Source organism: Aptenodytes forsteri, unplaced genomic scaffold (assembly GCF_000699145.1).
Source record: "Aptenodytes forsteri isolate BGI_AS27 unplaced genomic scaffold, ASM69914v1 Scaffold578, whole genome shotgun sequence".
Taxonomy (NCBI): domain Eukaryota; kingdom Metazoa; phylum Chordata; class Aves; order Sphenisciformes; family Spheniscidae; genus Aptenodytes; species Aptenodytes forsteri.
In genome coordinates this window covers 660,432-680,033 of record NW_008795139.1, presented here as the reverse complement: position 1 = coordinate 680,033, position 19,602 = coordinate 660,432, and the positions used below count along the sequence as shown (strand labels likewise).

General features: G+C 46.6%; 1 protein-coding gene across 12 annotated transcripts; it reads left to right on the top strand.

Moving 5' to 3' along the window:
* The first annotated feature begins 3,371 nt into the window (after nucleotides 1–3,371).
* Nucleotides 3,372–19,192, top strand: CUNH3orf18 (chromosome unknown C3orf18 homolog). Of its 12 annotated transcripts, XR_657532.2 has the most exons (6): nucleotides 3,372–3,759; nucleotides 5,164–5,189; nucleotides 6,841–6,970; nucleotides 8,982–10,154; nucleotides 14,332–14,903; nucleotides 15,988–17,216. XR_657532.2 is itself a non-coding variant. In XM_009278494.1 (5 exons), exons 1-4 carry the CDS (start codon nucleotides 3,526–3,528, stop codon nucleotides 11,853–11,855), a joined length of 441 nt encoding a protein of 146 aa, XP_009276769.1. In that variant the 5' UTR covers nucleotides 3,372–3,525; the 3' UTR covers nucleotides 11,856–11,881; nucleotides 17,231–17,308. The 12 variants fall into 12 exon arrangements, 7 of the variants coding, with proteins under 7 accessions (XP_009276769.1, XP_009276765.1, XP_009276766.1 ...); XR_657533.1 differs by lacking the exons at nucleotides 14,332–14,903; nucleotides 15,988–17,216 and adding an exon at nucleotides 11,805–11,882; XR_657534.1 differs by lacking the exons at nucleotides 14,332–14,903; nucleotides 15,988–17,216 and having other exon boundaries at nucleotides 8,982–9,206; nucleotides 10,011–11,759.
* The last annotated feature ends 410 nt before the right edge of the window (nucleotides 19,193–19,602 follow it).

Below are 19,602 nucleotides of genomic sequence, written 5' to 3'. Positions count from 1 at the left end.
TCGGAGCGGGAAGGGCCGTATAACCCGTTATCCGTCTGGAAACTTCTCCCCGGGACGGGGAAGGAGTGACTTCCCGCAGGGATGGAGTGCCCCGCCAGCTGTGGGGTGGCACTGCCCGGAAAGGGTTAGGGGTCAGGGCGATTGCTTGTATGTCCGTTTTCTATCAGTGCGGAGTCAGAGGAGCGGTGACATTGCTGGGGAGCATCCCCGCGCCTGTGCCAGGGTGGGATGGGGCCGTGGCACCTCTCTGACAGCAGGAGGGTGACAAGCTGAGGTGCTCCGGGACACACGGGTTGGGGCTTCCCCCCCTACCCTGGGGGCTGCCCTGGAGCCTGGTCAGCCCTGTAGCAGGGGGAGAGGAAGCCACAAGTTCACGCACTGGGAAGCCACATCCCGTAGCCAACAGCAACCCAATGCTGCTTGCATTGCTGAATTACTACAGACACTTCATCTTGGTGAAGTAGTGCAGAAAAAATACTAGTTATTATTTGCCGCCTTCATCTAGAGACCCCATGACCCATCTTCATCCCTGTGACACAAACCTCTATTCCTGTCGTACCCGAGAGGAAACTGCAGCACAGAGAGATTAAAACCAAGACTCAGAAAAGCCAGCAGCCTCAAGCTAGTGCCTGACACAATGTTCTGCATCTCAGAGGTGTTGGCCACTGCAGCGCCTAGCAGAGACCAGTTTGGAAATGCTGGCTTAGGAGAGAAACAAACATGTTCTCTTTATTCCCAGACCCAGCAGAGCCCAGCACAGAGCGGTCCTGGCTGTGTGAGAAGCTCTGTTAGTGCAGGCAATGGAAGAATGCCAGCTCGCAGCAGCTGAGGATCTGGTTCCTCTTCTGTTCTGTTCTATTTGTGCACGGACTATGCTGAAACCTGCCAGCGATAGGTAGCAGCTGTCCCTGGCCCTAGAGCAGCCATCGGAGACTTGGAGTGTGCCCAGCCTGCAGATCAAACTTCCAGCACCAGGGTGACAACTGGGAAAGGAAGGTGGTGGGAAAGATCATCCACCCCCAGCTCTACTGTTGTAAGCTGTGGGCCCTGGGCCATCCTTGCACTCAGCCTCCCCGTCTGGCCCTCTGCAACCTGGACCAGAAGGGGCTTGGGAACAGAAATACCCTCATCTGGACCTAGAACTGGTTGTCTAAGCCATGTCAGAAACCTTTCATACAGGACCGCTTTTAGAGCTAGGTCTCGGGGCTTGGGAATCCTTCAGCATGGGCAGGACGCTGAGAGCACGAACAAGAGCCCCCATTCCCACTTGACCAGATTTTCAGCTGGCTAATGTTAACCTAGCCTAACTTTATTCAGAGGAGCAATGCACAGCAGCACAGTGTGTGGTCCATACAAAAGGGGTCTTGCCTAAAGGCTTGGTATCAGCTTCAACGTCCAAGTTCCAGTGGTTTCCCAAAACTGACACTGCACTGAGACGAAGGCCTAACCCATTTTGTTTCCAAAATTCAGGACCTGTTCGAGATCTGGAGCCACACTTTGCAAAGCCCTTGGGCCTGCTTCACTCCTTTCACTTAGGCTCTTTTTCCACTTTTTGTTTCCTTGGTAGTGGCTTTTTTTAAAATGTGAATTATCGTCATGGAGAGTTTCCGTGAATAGCACAAATCGATGATTATCTCTGAGCAGCTGCTCAGCCTGCCCAATACCTGCTCAACAGTTCCTTCCCTTTCCCTGCTGGGCTGTAGCTGCTGCTGCTGTTGCGGCACTCAGATTTCAAATTTGCCATCTTTGCGTCCGAGTGTCCACTACACCTGAGCTCCACTGTGGTCAGCAATGGCTGGGGAAATCCAGGTGCCACATGGTTTAAACTAGGCGTGCATGGTTTGGTGGTCAGTGAAGAACACGGTCCCTTTCAGCTGCAACGAACTTGTGTCTCAGCATAATGTTAGGTGGGACCAGACCAGAACTGCTATCTTCACATTTCTCTAGAAACTCATGGGAGTTTGACAGCTCCCACAGTCTCCCAGGCACTTCAAAATCCTCCAGCAACTCCTGCTTCACAAAGTTGTTCACAGGGAGCTGTGAGACAGATCCTGCATGTGTGGTGAGAGATTTACCTGCTCAGGGAGATGCAGGCCAAGTGCTGTGCAAGTTGAGGTGGTTGCTCGGGCTGCTGACTGACCACAGGGTGGCCTGGTGCCGTTTGCCTGGTGTGATTTCTCTGTTTCAGTTGTTGGTGACAGATGTTAATTACACTGCTTAATGCAGTTATGGACAGCAGTAAGGCATCACAGTAATGGGAACTGCGCAATAACCTCGCCTAGAATAGAACAGAGTGGAGCAGAACAATGGCTCATTTCTCTTTGCAGGCACATCTTTTTCTGCTCAGAGCTCATTAACCCCTATGTCCCAGCTGCATTCCAGTCCAGACATGTAATGTCTGCTAAACTGCCGATAAATTATCAGAGGACTGCTACAGTAGTTCTTGGGGTTGGCACTGCTCTGGTCCAGAGGTAGCTGCATTTTCACGGAAGCAATTGCTGAACTAATGTTATATACGGTGGGTTTATAAACAAAGTTGTGCAAATACTTGCCATAGGATCATGCCATGGTGTTTTGCAACTCCTGATCATTTGCACAATAGAAACATGAAGCAATTAAAACCTTTCATGTTTTCAGCATGAATAGATCTATCAAATTTCACAACTCCAAAATTGGATTAATTTTAAAATTAATATTGATAATTAGTAGTGCATGACTAAGCTTGAGTGGGTGCTTTCATGGGGGACTTGAGAAATACTCACTGTCTTTAGTAGCAGATGGGGGACCGGTGCAACTCACTGCTTTAAGGAAGCTGCCTTTCCAGAGCGCATGGGGCAGTAGATAGTGCAGTGACTTACCAGTCACCAGTGACTATCACAACAGGGAAGTCCTACTTTGGATTCAGTAAAAAGCATCCTGAGATATGGATGCCTCACAGCTGAGTACCATTTTATTGGATGTGTTCCCACTGATAAACTTAAGGGGATCCATGTAACTTTCCAAAAATTAAAAGCAAGAGACAGAAGCAGAAAAATGCTGTATCTCCCAGGGTGGACAGAGGCCACCTGGCTCAGCCTGGAGCAGACGAAAGACAGGGGTTCTGAGGTTGTCCCCACATAGATCTGCCGAGTGCCTGCAAGGAGGCAGAGCTGAAACAGCAAGGGGAGGGCGTATCACTGACTTCAAGTGAATCGGGCATGACTTTGTACTGACTCTCAGTACACCTGAAAAATCTGTTTCTTATTTTGAGTGGGCATCTGTGAGCTGCTCTCAAAAATTGTACTTGGTGAATTGGGAAGCTTTGGAAAAGGTTGTGCCTGTCTGTAAGAGCTCTGCACTGTTCATTTGTTCTCATTCTTTTCTAGGCAGAAACCAGTGTGGTTCTGATGAAGAAAAACCCATCAGCGATGATGCTACGGGATAGGTCTCACGTGAGGGTCCTTGATACAAAGGGCAGCTCTCCGCTTCTGTAGCTGATGGGTGAGGACAACAGCTTGGTAAAAGGAGCTACCAAGAGCTGGCAGGATGAGTTACAGCTCACCCTCTGTGCATGACTTGTATCACAGCACCACCACCACAGCCAAGCCAGACCCAGGAACAACTCTGGATGTGACTGTACCAGAAACAGCTACCATAAGCCCTGAGACTACCAGTTTCAACAGCACCAAAATCCCAGATGTGGCCAGCACTGGACCCAGTATGAGCACAATGCTGCTGTCCTTTGGGATCATTACTGTGATTGGGTTGGCTGTAGCTATGGTGAGAGAGCCCTGCTAAATATTTCTCTGTCTGTTGAGGGTGGAGGGTGGCAAAGAGGCTCTAAGACTGATTTGGGTTAAATAATTTATTTGTGTTCTACTAAAGGCTCACCCAGAACTGCTGTGAACTGATAGTTCCTGAGATCCCTTTCTTTTTAAAGCCTTTATCCAGTGCTCCAATATTTCTGCAGTCTCCCTGAGGTCTAGTCCAAACGGGATGCTCAGCAGGCCTAGAGGAAGCCATATGTAGTATCAGTATTTATTTTTAATAGCAATAGGAAGTTCAGTTAAAAGAACACAAAGCAGATTCTGTTCTGACTTGTTAACTGGAACAGCTGCATTGATTTAAACCTTGTCAACATGGGGCCCTGCAAGAAAGTTCATCCAAATTAACTTTTAAAGCAGACTGTTGAAACCGCATTAATCTCCCCTATGGACATACCTTTTTGAATTAAAGTGGCCTGAATCCATTATAGCTAGACTCATTCTGGACTGCATTTCCAAGGTTCTACTTGCTGGGTATCAGGAAAGTCCTTGAGGATTTGCTGTGTAACTAACCTTGCCATTAATGCTGTAGGCAGAAGCTTTCAGAAACTATAGTTCTGGGCCTGACACAGGCAATGCAAGTGCTGCAGTTCTTCTTTTGATATATAACCGGATCGTTTACCTGCCAACAGAAAACAGAAGGTAGCGGCAAGCTCCCATTCCTCGTATGAGGAAGAGCTTCACTAATACAACCATCAGAGGAGCCTACAGAAAGGGACTACTGCAAAATTTCACTGCAGGCCCAAGGAGGAGTTTTTCCAAAAGCCCCTAAGAGAACCTGGAAACATTATCCTGGAAACGGTCATAAGTTCCCAAGAGCAACATCCAGCGTTCGTAGTTCTCAGAACAAGGCTCTGGAGGCCAAAAGCCTCACTTTCTTCCCAGCGCAGCCACTCTTACTGGCTGACACGAGGCAAGTCACTGAGCATGCCCTCTTTGCTGCTTCCCTTTATACTGGGGAGGGGGTAAGAGCACTTTTACGCTGTAGGAAATCTACAGATGAAAACCACAGAGGGAAGGTTCTTCATCCACTCTTAAATTGCAACATATGTCCCGCAGCCACCAGAAATGTGCTGAGCTACACCTAATAATAATACACCTAATACTCTTACTACTACTAACACACCTAATAACAGGCCACTCGAGCACTTAGTGTCACACATGATGTGCTACCGAGCTTACACTGACGCATACGAAATTTCATTTTCGGTTGTCACTTCTCCCTTCCCCCTGCTTTGGCACGCAGTGACACCAGACTTGCTACACCTCCTTTCTGTGTGCCCTGTGCCCAAAATTTCTCTTCCCAGCTGTTCCCTATCCTACTGGGACTGTGGTAACGATGGTTTTCTTTCTCCTTCAGGTTCTGTATATCAGGAAGAGGAAGAGGTAAGTAACGTCTACTGTTGGCTGAAGGGAACTCAGTGCTTCAAAATCCAGAGAGAGCTAGGAAGGAGGCAGGGAGATGGGGAGAGTGTAAGGGATGGCTGTCTGAGAACAAGCCTATGGGGAATCAGCTGTGTGTGAATGAGGCAGGAGTAGGGACACTGCACTCTGGGTATTGGCCCACCTTCTAACACCAGAGCTTCAAAGACTCCTCTGCAGCTTTGGAAAGGAAAACATGGTTGAGCAGGGGGAGGTTAGGGGATCCTGCAAACTCTTCATGCTTCATCTATGAGATGCACTAAAACAGAGGAAAGGGTTATGAGTGTATAAAGAAGCTGGGAACTCTGTCATGAGAGGTGTGGATCTCACATTTCAGCCATTCCCAGATCCCTGTGTTTTCCAACAGCCTGGGCCAATGACACTGGCCTTGCAAGGCTGAAGGCCTCTTTAGCTGCAGTCGCAGCAACTGGCAGGAGCATAGTGCAGAGATGCAGCTTTCTAGTCCAAGACTTAGTGTCTTAATTTCCTTGTTAAGCTCCTGGCTGAAAATAGAGAGGAGAGCAGCATGCAGAGAGACACACGTCTTGATTCTTCCATCTCTGACAGCAGAGACACTGGTGAAGATCCATTAGATGTGGTACCTCCTCCCTGCCTGACTCCTTGTGGCAGGCCTGGCCTGGCCACAGACTTTCAAGAAGTGCTGCTGCCCACTGTAAAATTTCCAAGCCAGACCCTGAAGCCCAGATCTGGCTACTGCCACAGGAGCAGCTAATGCTTGGCCTGTGTGAACATAGCGCTGCTGGAGATAATGGTTGTATTGGCAAACCCATATAGAAGCAGGGAGGGAATGTGTCATCCTAACACTTGCCAAAATAGATATTTGTATATTGCTTATGTGTTTCCCTCTCCCACCCCCCAAAACTCAGCTACTAAGGCAGGGCTCAGTGTTTTCACAGGAGCATGCCCACCCATCCATCTTCCATCTCTGAGCTGCCCAGTATTTAGGGAGACCCCTTGGGGTAATACTTCATAGCTCTGTCATTTGGAGCAATGATGTGAGTAGGAACAGTGTGTCCACAGGCGTCAGCCTCCTATGAGAACCTATCTCTTTCCTATTTTCTATTTATTTTTTATTATTTTCTATTTATTTTTTATGTACTTCAACCCCAGAATTAAAGTACTACTCTTAGGCCACTGGAGCTAAAAGTGGACTTCTGCTGGCAGACATAGTGTGACATGGCAGGACTGGCTGTTGTGGGCAGAGGGACAGGGGGAGAAGTCACAAAATGCCTAGCCAGTATGTTCCACTGTCTCTTTTGTTGCACCACATAGAGCTTGATCTTTTAAAGTCTGCAGGAACTTAAATCCCTGTCTGATTCCTCTGTGCGTAATGCCTGCCAACATAGATTAGTGATGGCAATTAATCCCTGTAACTGCACTCTGGGTATCTTCCACTCCTGCCAGCTGTGTGCAGTAGGTTCTTATCCTCATCCCTGCAGGACAGGACATGACCCTTATCCAGCAAGAGCAACAAGAGCAGAATCCCTGTGCAGCAGGAGAAACAGCCTGCAGAAAGCCTCAGCAGTGGGGTGGGGAAGGCAGCCTGAGCATCTGTCCTTCCCAACCAACCCTTTCCCTTCCCTCCCATGGGCAGGTTGGAGAAGCTACGGCACCAGCTCATGCCCATGTACAACTTTGATCCCACCGAGGAACAGGATGAACTGGAGCAGGAGCTGCTGGAACATGGGCGAGATGCAGCATCTTCCCAGGCATCACAGAGCAAGGTAGGCAGCAGGGGCCAGCGAGTCTGTTACTACAGCCACTGGTACCTGCACTGCTTTTCTTACAGGATGAAAGAGTTTTTGTAGGGTTGTAGGGTAAGGAAACCATGTAAGACCTCAGGAGGGCTTCCCCCATCTCTGCCAGCCCTGGAGATAGGGGGCATGAGCATTTGGGAGAGCTTAGGATGGACTGAAGAGTCAGGCAACTAGGATGAAGAGCCGGGGGAGGCAAAGTGCTGGCTCTACTCAACTAGGAGAGAGAAAATGGCAACTTCAGTAATTAAGGGTGAGTTTACTACAGTTTACCACCCAGGGCACCACAAGGGAGCAGTAGGATGAATGCCATTTTCTGGGAGACGGGGCTTCAATGCCCACAAAGCACTGAGGATCCTTTGCCTTGGCCCTGAAAAACAAATAATTTCCACCCAGTTTTAAGGTATCCCTGCTTTGCCTAAGGATGCAAGTGTGGAACAAGGCCTTGCTGAGGGCCTTGCCTGTAATCGTAACAGTTAACTGTGCTGCAAGCCCTGAAGAATGCAGGCAGAAAGCCTGCACATTGTTGTGGCATGGCACATCTGGTCTTGTCAGCACCTCCAGGCCACCCTTGCTGGGCACAGAGCAGGCACGGCTCAGAAAGAGAAAAGGGAGGAGAGTTCACTATTTGAATTTGGGGAGAGAAAAAGAAGGCGGCTTTGCTTTGACCACTTCTGAGTGTTCAAAGGCATGCAGCATGCTGAGAAATGATAAGGTCCTCAGAGACCACTGACTTACTACATTTGTGAGTTAGGAAAGAGCTTGATAGCTTGGCCAGTTGTTTTTGGTTAATGGTCTAGATAGGCCTTTGACAAGAGGCTATCTCCTTCCCCAGTGTACCAAGAGGTAGGAGAAATAGGGAAGAAGGACTTCTCACCATCATTTGCAGCCAGCTTCACAGTGTTTTGTTTCCTTTGTCACCGCCACCATACAAAAAGCCTTTCTGAAAGACACAGCCGGCAGGGATGGTTGGAACAGGTACGTCTCTTAGCCAGCGATGCAGCCTCCCCATAGAATAGACATCTCTCCTTTCCTGAATTCCTCTCCAGCTGCTCTGTGTTGCCTGTGTCTTCCATTGCTTTTCCAGTTCCAGGAGCAGGAGTTCTCCCAAACAATTCTCAGTTTCCACACACTTTACATCTTCAGATAACCTGTAGCAAGCTTGGTGTGGGCAGAAAGGGAAAGAGGAGATAATAAATACAACTGTACTTATAAATTACTTTGAGACATGCTTCCCAACCTGCTAAAGAGCACAAAGGAGATGTGTGTGTTGGAATATGAAAGATAGTCAACATATTCCATACACTGGTTTGGGAAAGCAAGAAATACTGTTATATAAAAGCAAAGGATCTTGTCCTCTGAGTAGCGCATACTGGGAAAACATCAAATCCCTCTCTTAGTGCACATAGAGGACTTCCCTTCAGGTAGTAAAGGGGGGGAAATGACAAGGCCAAGAGTTAAACTTAGCACTTTTACTGCAGATCCTTCCTATATAGGGACTGGCCAGCAGGATACCTCAGATCCCTCCAGAGCTTGCTAATGCACAGATACCTCTCCTTGGAAACTACGCAAGTTTAAAGGCTTAACATAAGAGAGGGAGAGTGTAAAACAACAGGCAAAGTTCAGTCTATGGCATGTTTCCAGGCCTTCTTGGTGTTTCAAGTCTTTTCATGCTGCCTTGTATATATAAATAGTGAGACCCAGTAGTCCAATGATGTGGGGATTTTAAACTGGCATGGATGTGCTGACTTGCTCTCTGGCCTGTTCTATTTTTCTGTCACAGCCTTGTTAATGCCATGTTAGTCAGCCAGCCTCCCTTTAGTAAGGGGCGGAATCTAGTTACAATACTGTGCAGTCTGTGCCCAAGCACATGCACCTGAGCAAAGACAGACTTGCTGGGTCTCATCTTTCACTGCTTCAATGCAGATTCTGCTGACAAGTCAAGGAGCCCTCCAGAGACCCAGCCGTCTTGTGTTCACAGACGTTGCCAATGCCATCAATGCATGAACAATACCTGCCCCTGCTCTGGGATCGTGCTGAGACTGGGGAGGATGAAGCCAACAAACCAGTGACTTCCCGCAAGCATGGCTGATCCACTGGGCCCAGCTGGTCGCCCCCTTGGTTTGTGTTACAAATGGGCACAAGCACTGGGAACTGTTGTCACTTTGGGAAGCAAACCCTTTGTGATGGCAGTGGTGATTTTTTGGTGCGTCTGTTACCACTAAAAGGTCCTGAGCTCCAGATTCTGGGCTGCTGTTGACTGATACCGTCTACCAAGCTGCGTGCTTAGGAACAGTGCCTGCTTTGTTGTAGACTAACTTGTCAGAGCACATGTGCCCACTCTCTGGGTCAGGGAAGGAGGAGAGGTGCGTGTTTCAGAGAGCTTCCCCATTGGCTTTGTGCCACCAGATCCCAAAGAAAGCAATGAATGAACCTCTCTGTACAGTGACCGTGGCTTTGGCAGATCCTGGAGGGGTGACTGGTGGCAAAGCCCCTTTAAAGCAAGGAGAGATGACCCCCCTAGCTGAGTGGTAATCTGGGGCACACCAGGGAAAACACACACCATGGGCTTATCCCCCCTGTGGCATGTGGGCTGCTGATAAACGTGCACCCGGGGTGATGTTGAAGCATGGGGAATTCACTAGCTTTAAAAAGCGAAATGGTGAACATTTGGCTGATTACATCTTAACTGAGGAAGTGGCTGAATATCCCAAATTAGGGCTGCCATATAGACAGAGGGGAATTCACACAGCTAGAGGCAGGGGGTGTCAGTGTCTGGCTATGTGACTCCCTGCCACTGAGCTAGGAATAATGGTGCTTGGGCCACAGAGAGGAGTCAAGTAGAACTGGGGTTCCGATACCATGTATCCCCCCTCCTGCTTTGGCTCAGGGAAGTTTCTACAGTGCAGAGCATTATCCAGAAAAAAGATTAAGCCTTGAAATATTTTCTTTTAAATAAGGAAAAACATGTATTGGCTCAACATTACAACAGCCCCATGTCTGCCCCCAGAGGTGACTGAACAGCTGGTTCGTACTTCCTTACCTGCCCAGACCTGCAGTCAGAGTCTTCTCTTTTTCCTACTGAAGGAAACACGGAGCTTTGCGTTAGCCTCTGCTCATGTTACCTGCTAATGCAGAACGTGGGACTAGACAGGTAAGCCAGGAGTTTCCCTGTAACCCTGAAGCGTGTAACCCTCTGCCTATGTGTCATTCAGAGCTGCGGGAGGGAGAGAGTGTGAAGGGATCTCTGGCCACCTTGGCATGCTGCAGTGCGGCATGGGGGCTGTCCGCTGCAGAGCCTTTTGGTGGCCACCAGCCCTGAGTGCTGCAGGCCAGCACAGCAGCCAGGGACCAGCAGCAGAGCCTGCATGCAAGCATCAGTGCCCAGCCACGCACTGATCACCTCCTGATTTTTTTGCAGTACATGCATTTGTCAGTCAGATGATATTCCATCCACAGCACCAGTCAAAAGGGAATCAGGGCAAGCCAAAATTTGAATGCAGATCTAAAGGTAGGCTTTATGCAAGGAGATGTTTCACTGAGTGGCAATTCAGGTATCATGTGCTTTGTTGCAAGTTTGGACCTGCCAGTTAGTTTTTGTTCTCCCAGATCTTTTTCTTTTTTCTTCCCCACTGTGATTTTTTCTTTCCATATTCATTAAATGCAGACTCTTTCCTGGGCATGTGCCACTGACCCCTGCAGTGCACAGTTCCTTACCAGTCCTCCCTCCTTCACTGACGCAGCTTCCCCCATGGCAGTTTTGCAGGGCTAAGTTGCTTTAATTTTTCAGTATCCCTCTTTCTTTTTAAAACCTCGGAGTTCTGGGAGTGTATTAGGGCTAGGAGTGCCATCACCTGTGGAAAACAGCCCATCCTCCATACCCAGGAGATCTGGCAAGAGGCACTCCCAGGCTGCTGGTTGCTGCTGGTGTTTGCACTCCAGAGATACTGTTGGAAGGAAGGTGCGTGGGTACAAATACTCAATGTAATCTGGCTTAGGTCCTTAGAATTTGGATGCTATCTGTGGGTCTTCCCAGAGGTAATGCCTACGTGACCAGCTGAGAAGCAAATACATCACCCCCACACACACATGCACACTTACCATCTCCTCCAAGTGCTCACTGAGGGCAGCCAGCCACAGAGACAGCAGATTACTCCCTTCAGCAGCTGGCACGTCGCTGCCTGTCACGCTCCCAGGCTCTGCAGCAGGACAGGGATGCAAGCGGCAGCAGGGGTGCATGGCTGTCCTAAATCGCAACGTTTCCCCTAGAACTCTTAGGATTGGAACTTCATTTGTTGTTTTAAACTCGAGGAAAGGCAAGTGTAAGCTGAGCTGTTTCCTCAAACCAACAGCCTACTTTGTGCTCTTTACCCAACTCCATGTGCTGCACAAGCAGCTGCCAAGCAGTGCATCTGCCAGCTCAGGTGCAAAAACATGCACCTTGTTAAACGTTAATGCTGAGATGTATCTTGTATAACAAACACACCTACAGAGGAATTCTCTAACCATTCTTCCTGTAATGGTAGGCTTTGTCCTGTGATGACTGCCCTTAGATTAAAGAAGTACAGACAATAAGACTAAAAGAATATTATGGGTATTTGCTGGGCTTCTACTGGAGTATTCTTTTAGTTCAATAGCGCCTCCTCTCACAGTTCTTGGAAGTATATGTACAATTTAGCAGAAGCATTATGATGTAATTTAATTCAAGTGTTTCTGTGTTTTAAGCATTGAAATATAATTAAACTATTTACATGAAATCTAGTGTGATTGTCTTTCCCCCTCCTATCATTTGCATTTTCCACAGAAAACTGCTGGAGTGTATCCTCAGTACCTGTTGGTAATTTGTATGCAGTGAATTCCCCTACTCTTTCAAAGACGGAAGTAAGTGTGAAAAACGTGGAAGGACAAGCTCTGCGGGGGTCAAGGTTTAGTGCTCCACAGTATGGAAACTCAGACCTCTTCGCGAAGGCTTGGTGCTTGGTGGAAAAGTTGGGAAGGCAGGAGACAAATTCCAACTCGTCTGTTTTTCCATATTATCCTTTAACCAGCTGAATTCCTGGACAAACTAGGGGTTCATCAGCTCACCTGCAGCTCTGTCCATGCTAGCCTGCCCACACTGGGGTGAACATTGTGGGCAGCAGTGGTGATGTTGGTGTATTTCAGGTTTGCTTTCTACTTCATCTTCTGGCCCAGAGACCCAAAACTTGGGACTAGTTAGGAAAGCTGTCAGATTAACTGAGGAGGCTATACACAGGAACAGAATTAATTGTATGAAAAGCTAAATAGTTGTATGGCACACAGAACAATGTGGGGCATAACAGACTCAGCCGTGGAGACTTCTGGATGTACACATGAAGTAGAATTGGCTTGTGTTCCAATCAAGCCAGTCCTGAGGTACTATAAGATATATAAGAGGATGGAATTGGGTACCAACATTTGGGTTTAAGGGCCTGTCTGTTTTCCTCCATGTGTGATTCCTCATGCTCATTATTCCTTGTTTTCACATAGATCTGTGGGTGCTCCTGAATGACCAAATCTTGTTTTATAATCCCCAAAACTCCAATTCAGATAAAGAAAAACTCACCTTGTCTGCTGATAATGCATGTGTGCTGAGGTTGTTGCACATGGAGGAGGCAAAGCAGAAGCCTGAGGTGCTACGTTTTATACCTTTATTAAAAACAAACTCCAAGGCTAATTTGCAAGTTGCCAACACTCTTTATGCCTTCACAAAAACCATTTATGAGAATCTTCCAAACTTTGCTAGATGACAAACCTCCTTCATCTCCCATGGTTTGATCCGACTGTAATGACCTCCTATTTTGACTCAGTCAGACCAAAACTGTCAGCTTAAAAACACTTGAAATGCATTTGCTTAGAGGTAGGATTTGGCTACACAGAAGAGGTAACTAACTATATGGGAAATAAAAAGTATTTATCATTTCAAAACAGAAAATCCAAGTAATCCAGCGTGAGATCCTAGCTCTCTGAAGATGGCTGGAATTCTGCTCACCTTTAATAGGCATTGACTGTCATTCCAAGTCTCTGCATAAACATGGAAGCTGAAGCTATGGATTGGGATTTCAACTACACACAGAGTAGCTCCTAATAGCGTGGAATTCTGCTTGTTTTCCTCGAGCACTTACGTTTTTATGGAGATATATTTTCTACTGCAGCTTCCCAATAGAGTATTGAGAGGTAGCGAAGACTAGATTTTTTTTTTTTTAAGAAAGAGAAGTACTTTGGTATGCATGTCATGTCCCAGAGGAATACTGCTGACCTAAAAGCAAATGGATTTACTATCTAGCTGAGGCAGTTTCCATCCCTACTCCATGCCACCAGCTGAGAATGGTCTGACTGGTGTCATAAGAAAAGCTCGAGTCTCTTACAGATGCAGTCCATAATCCATTTAGGAGAAGCTGAAGTTCCAGTCTCACATTGTAACAGCTATTACTCCCAGGTAATAGGGGTTAATTCAATAGGCAGTACAGCCTTGCAAGCAGAGTACTAAACCTGCCAATTTACCTGAAAATCAGGTAAAGAAGTTGGTAAAATATCTTGGTCTGCCACTGGAGTGGCCTTTGAATGCAGACATGAACTGCAACTGAACTTGTGTGTCCACTGAAGAAGAGCAGCTCCCTAACCTGAATTCAGAAGAATACCAGTTGGATCTTCTCGTGTAACCATCAACACTTACAGATTTGCGTGCATGATATTCCACCTGGATTTATCCACATAGCAGGAGAAGGGGGTCAAACTCTTCCCATACCTGGCAGCACGCCTCATCCTACAGCATAAGATTTAGGTCAGTCCCTGTGATCTAATCCATTTAATCCTTGATTTCTCTGCTATGTGGTAGAGGAGGCGCAAAGGTTATCTGTGATGCAGTTTTCTGCTGAGGCCACCAAACTCCATACACAAGAAACTACTGTTAGGGCAAACCAGACAACACACAGAATTAATAGGATCGGGACTGATCACTATGAAACAGAATTAACAGGATCAGGACTCTGATCACTACTAAACTGGGCGGACTGGACAAAGTGACCTAGAAAGAAAAAAACTTTTTTTTCCTATTATCTCTCTCCAATCACCCCTTCCTCTTAATTCTGCATACATTTTCTTGTGTTAAATAAATACCTGCTAAGGGAACAGACCTCTGATGAAAGGATAATAAATGAGCTCAATATATACTGCCATTTCATGGGTTTCTGCTATGCACTGCCACAAATTTAAAGCCAATTATGTTCTGTTTAAATATTTAACACTGTAAAGCTAGCCAATTTTACATCTTGTCAAAGATAATTGAAATACCCACTTTGTCCCTTTAATAGGCAGGCAGAGCATCCACGAGATGGAAAGTACCAATGGGATTTCACTGTTTGCAACTGGATGTTGGAAATACCCTCAATTCCTCAGAATTTAGCAAGATCAACTCTGACACCGAAAGCACAAATCTGCATACAATGTGAGACTGAGAGCAGCCAGCAACAATCTCAGACCAGCTGGCTACTGCTGTCTCCCAAAACTAACTGTATCAGCAAGCTTTTATTTGCACAGCTGCAACACTAGAGGACCCCACATACACACATTATAGACTGAAGATACAACTCATTTAAATTGAATCCTGAGGCTCTGCAAGGAAGCAACCTTTGTGTAACTGGTTCTTCACAGACACTCCTTTGAAGTGATGAAGTCCAGTGGCTGTGACTGAGCTCGTAAACATTGTGCACTCAGAGTTGCTATCAAATTCAGGGGGAGTGCCACCAGGCCAACAGCTAGTTACAGGAGATGGCCTTGAGCTGATAATGCTAGGATAAAAATTTCAGAATCAATCCCCAAGACATCAGGGTGCGAACTTTTCTCTAAAGCATCCAAGTTATGACCACTGGAGCAACAGCATTAGGTAAGCTGGAAATGCCATGAAGGTTTTTCTTTCTGATATAGTAAAGGACGGACTTGAAGACTGTCTTTCAGATGTAATCCTTAGGGGCAACTGAGCAAAACTTAACTTTTGGGACTGTTCCATTAATCTACCAGAGGTGGTACGATATATAAGTTCAGCAATTAGCTGTGTAAATAGGTTTCCTTTACTGTATCTGCATTACTGAGTCAACACTATCTTTCTGTTAACTATTGCTGTCCATGGCAGGGCAAGGCACCATGTTATCCAAGTATTTTTAAGAAAGATTAATATCCTCACAAAAGATATACTACAAACTGTGAAAGGCATCTCCCTGACAAGGCATTTGCCATTTCTTCTCCTAAGTCCCTGTCTGGATGTTTGGGATAAGCCAGCAGACAACAGGAGAGAAAGCTTAGCGAAAATTATCACAGAGGAAGAATTTGAAATACGACATTAAAAATCCTGTTTGCTTTCCAGTTCTCTGGCTTCAGCAAGACATGAACAGGTGGCATACTACTGAGCTGTGGCAGGGATGTTACTCAGAGATCTAAGACCAGTTTTGCTGGGCCTGGAACCATCTTTTCCAGTGATGCCTAAAGGGAAAGATCATGGGAGAGAGAGGGTTAGAGCTCTTGGGTCCAGGAGCCTAGCTGCCCAAATGCCCCATTACAGAGTCAGTGCAAGGTTAAAAGGTGGCAAGGATCCATTCCCAAACAACCAAAGGTCTTCACAACAACATTCCCATTGCTCTTGTACCAGCTCCAGGCTAAAGCCTGACGCAAATGGCTTCCCTGGCAGCAGGCCTCAGCATGAGGCTATTGAGAGCCCAGAAGTTACAGTCTGTGTGACATTTTCTGGCTTCTGCTATGCAAACACACATGATCAACCTCTGCTGTGAGCAGTTGTATGTATTTCCAACTGCCACCCTGGATCCTCGTGAGACACAAAGTACCAGAAGTGCCTTGCCCAATGTCATAAGCATCAGGAAAGTAGATGCAGAGAAGGTCTGAAAATTGTCTCAGAGTGGGGAATGTTTCTGGCTGCACAGGCTTGCTCTGATCTGTGGCTAACCCCTTGGTTTCAGGAAAGCTGAGGTGACCATTGGGGCAGCAGAGGGAACAAAGCGAGACAGAGGAGTTTGCAGCTGCTCCATCTCTCAATGTACTGAGAAGAACACAGGGAAGGAAAGACAGACAAAAAGGAGCAAGATCCCAAGGCTGCTTCTGGCTTTGGAGTGGGTCTTGGAAATTTTGCCATAAAGCAAACTCTTTCCCTCTCGCATCTATGCTCCATTAGCCAAGTAAGGTTATTGAAACAAGCCAAGGCTGCTTTTTGTGGCTTAGGAGGCTTTGAAATCAGCTTCATCAATCATTCGGTAGTGGTACTTATGGAAGAGAAGACAAATGCTTCTTGGCCCAGACAAACAGAAATCTTTAACAATTGAGTTGTGATTGGCAGCATCTGCAGGTAGCAACACAATAAAGCCTGAACCATTAACAAACCTCTGCCTGCTCCTGGATAACCTAAAGTCACCCATAACCAGTGCCTTGGGGAAACCAGCTGGATCCCCAGCTACAAAGGCCATGGAAAAACATCAGCTAGCTTTAAAGCAGCTCTCTGCAACATGGCAGGCTTGCAAGTCTTGCATATTTCTAGTTTGGCTCTTCCTATTTCTTGATTCTCCCCATGACAGACTGACTGAAAAGCAGGGATTCTGTCATTGTTTATTTCAGCAATTCTTCCTTAATGTTGCAGGCATGAAGCCCACGGCAGATCGCTTTCCCACTCAGAGCTGTACAGCGTACAACCTGCAGGATGAGCAAGCACATGTATCCTCCCATGCCCTCCCTCTAGCACAGCAGCTCAAAAATCCTCACCTGAAAGGAAAAAGCAAACCAACGAACCCCACAATGACCAAAATCTCTGGCTGTGCCTATAGCAGAAGATTACTATGTGATTGCAGACTCCTGCTAACAAATCTCAGAGCAGTAGCCTCCTGCACGAGTAGCACAAAAGCTTGCAGGCATATAATATCTAAGTTAAACCCAGACCCATAGAATGGGTTCATCCAGAAACTACCCGTCTGAAAGCTGCTACAGTTGCATCTCGCTTGCAAACAAGCCACAGGATCTATAGTTTCTAGTAAATCAGAATAGTAAGTCTCCTCTTTCCCTTCTTAGTCAGAAGTTTAAGACAGGATTACCACTCCATCTCAAGCTCCTGAGCAAACAACTGTTATGAAATTTTCCAGAGGATTGCCAGGTTTCATACTGTACATGCGTATCCCCACTGATTTTCAACTGGCTGTTTTTTTTTTTTTCTTACAGAAGCGCACACCTTCCCCAACAGTAAAACTCCCCTCTCCATCCCCGGTGCTAAGTGTGCAGACACAGAGCGGTTTGCGCTGCAGTATCGTGTGCTGCACTGCTGTCTCCCACTGACCGCAGCATCTGCTTATCCTGTCACATCTGGTTCTGCCTCATTGCGACAGGAGGGAAATATATTCCTCATGTCACTGCCCTCGGTCCCACTCAAACTGAAAGGAAGAAGAAAGTACCCACATCGGCTGTGGTTTTGGGTGATGCTGAAGAGTACTACAAAAAGGCAGCGACTGGGCCGGAGGTGAGCTCATCATCCGTGAGCCTGCGGCTCTGCTGATGTCATCACACAACTCGGTGGCAGGAAGTGATATGGGAGCAGGAGCCCGAGAGGAAACTGAATCAAGCAACTGAGGTTAACTACTCTGGCGTTTTATCATGTGGCATTTCCAGGGACTTTCTAAGAACCTGAGGTTGGGTTTGGCTGCCCAGTGTCAGTTAGCTTGCTTCGCACGCCACGCTCAGCAGCGCTAACGGCAGTGGGATGAGGGAGCAGCTGTGCTGACCACATGGCAAAACAAGGCAACATCTGCCTCTCCTGGGTTGCTGGCCCCTTCCCCCTCCCACTTAAGAGAAAATATTTAATGAATAACTTCCTACGATGCTCACTGAAGGTAGGACTCGGCTGCATGCAAGTTTTCCTGGCATCTACCTCAGAAACGGCCCTGAATGGTATAGGCTGGACTTGGATTTGCACTTTCCCAGGGTTGTAGTGAGGCTGGGGCTCTGGGTGGCGCATCTGTAAGTTCCTATGACAGTGCTAACGGTTATCTGGCATCTCACCTCAGAAAAGCTTAGATAACTTTGCAGCAGAAGCTTGCCAGTGCCGTCATTCTCTGTGCTGCTGATGCACTAGCATCTCTGCTAGTGTGCCAGCCACTAACGGAGAGAGCACTGTCTTAGAGTACAAGCCAGGAAGGAGAGAGCAAGACTATCATGGAGGCATGCTGGAGTTAATCCAGAATACTAGGATGTCCCAAATGTCAAGGGATCTTCTACTCATGAATGTCTTGTCTTACTTAAAAAAAATGATAGACTGTTTTCATTTTCTACATAACACAGCCAGACAATTTCACTGAGCCATACCTATAACAGTGACCAGAACCTCAGATACATGACCTCTTGGAAAGGCAAAGATACAGATTCTCTTCCCATCCCTCTTTTCTGCCTCCACTTCTGCTGAAGTAGTCACAACTGAATTAGATGGAAGGAATGTGCTACCCCTCCTGTTGTAACGTGCCTGGAAGGCTTCCAAATTCTCCTCTGTAGGATTTACCAGAATGATTACAGCTAGTGCTAGAGCTTTGGGGGTAGATGCATGGTTTGCCAGGAGCATGGCTGCACAGTTTTGTCTTGTGTAATTATGATTATCTAATTTCAAACCTTGTGCGGCTGGCGCTGAGTTCAAATTCAAGTCACTGCTTCCCTGAGGATTTCCTTCCTGAGACACTCCTTCTTGGACCACTAGTTGAGGCTACGAAGAAAAACACCAAAAACAAACAAAACCCCCCACATAAAATTAGGTATCAAGAGACAAAATTGCAAATACACAAAGCAGATGGAAAGCAAAAAGCCTTTGATCAGTGTTATTTAAATAAGACTGTGCAGCCCTGAAAGCATGCCCATTTGCCACCACTTCCTATATCCAACCATAAGCAAGAGCAAGCACCAGTGCACGTAGCGTCCACACACATTCCCAAGCGTCTCTGAAGCGTTGACAGAATCCATAATAAGCCACCATATTACCAGTCTTATGAGACACATGGCCCCACACTTTGAAGATATCTCCCCATTATGCAGCTGTGGAGAAATTTTTTCATCCTTGAGAACACTTTCTATATTTCAGGATATTTTCCTGTCCTGAACAACTAAACAGTTCGTCCATTGAAAATTAAAAACCAAATGGCTGTTCTTTTTCTTCTGCTTTGGTTTTGTCCCCAAAAAACTCCTCAGCTGTTAAAACAAATTAATTTTGAACTGAAACATCAGAATGCTTCACTAACCAAAGTTAGAATGACACATTTTGAAACATTAAAAAGAAAAAAAGAAAAAGGAGGCAGTATACAAAAAGTTTTAGCTTCAATAAATTGGCATGTAGCAAAGATTTTTTTTTTTTCTTTTTTTACAAATCACTATGCAGCTCATTGTTTATAGTAACGAACACCCTAACTTACAGCTCTGGCACACAACTCAGTTAATTGAGCCACAAAACCCCAAGCCTAACCCTAGAACTGCAGCTACTACAATCTGTTACAGAAGAGAATGGCTGGAAGAGTCTTTTCCGACCTTATTTGCAGCCTGTTATAGATGAGAGATGGCTA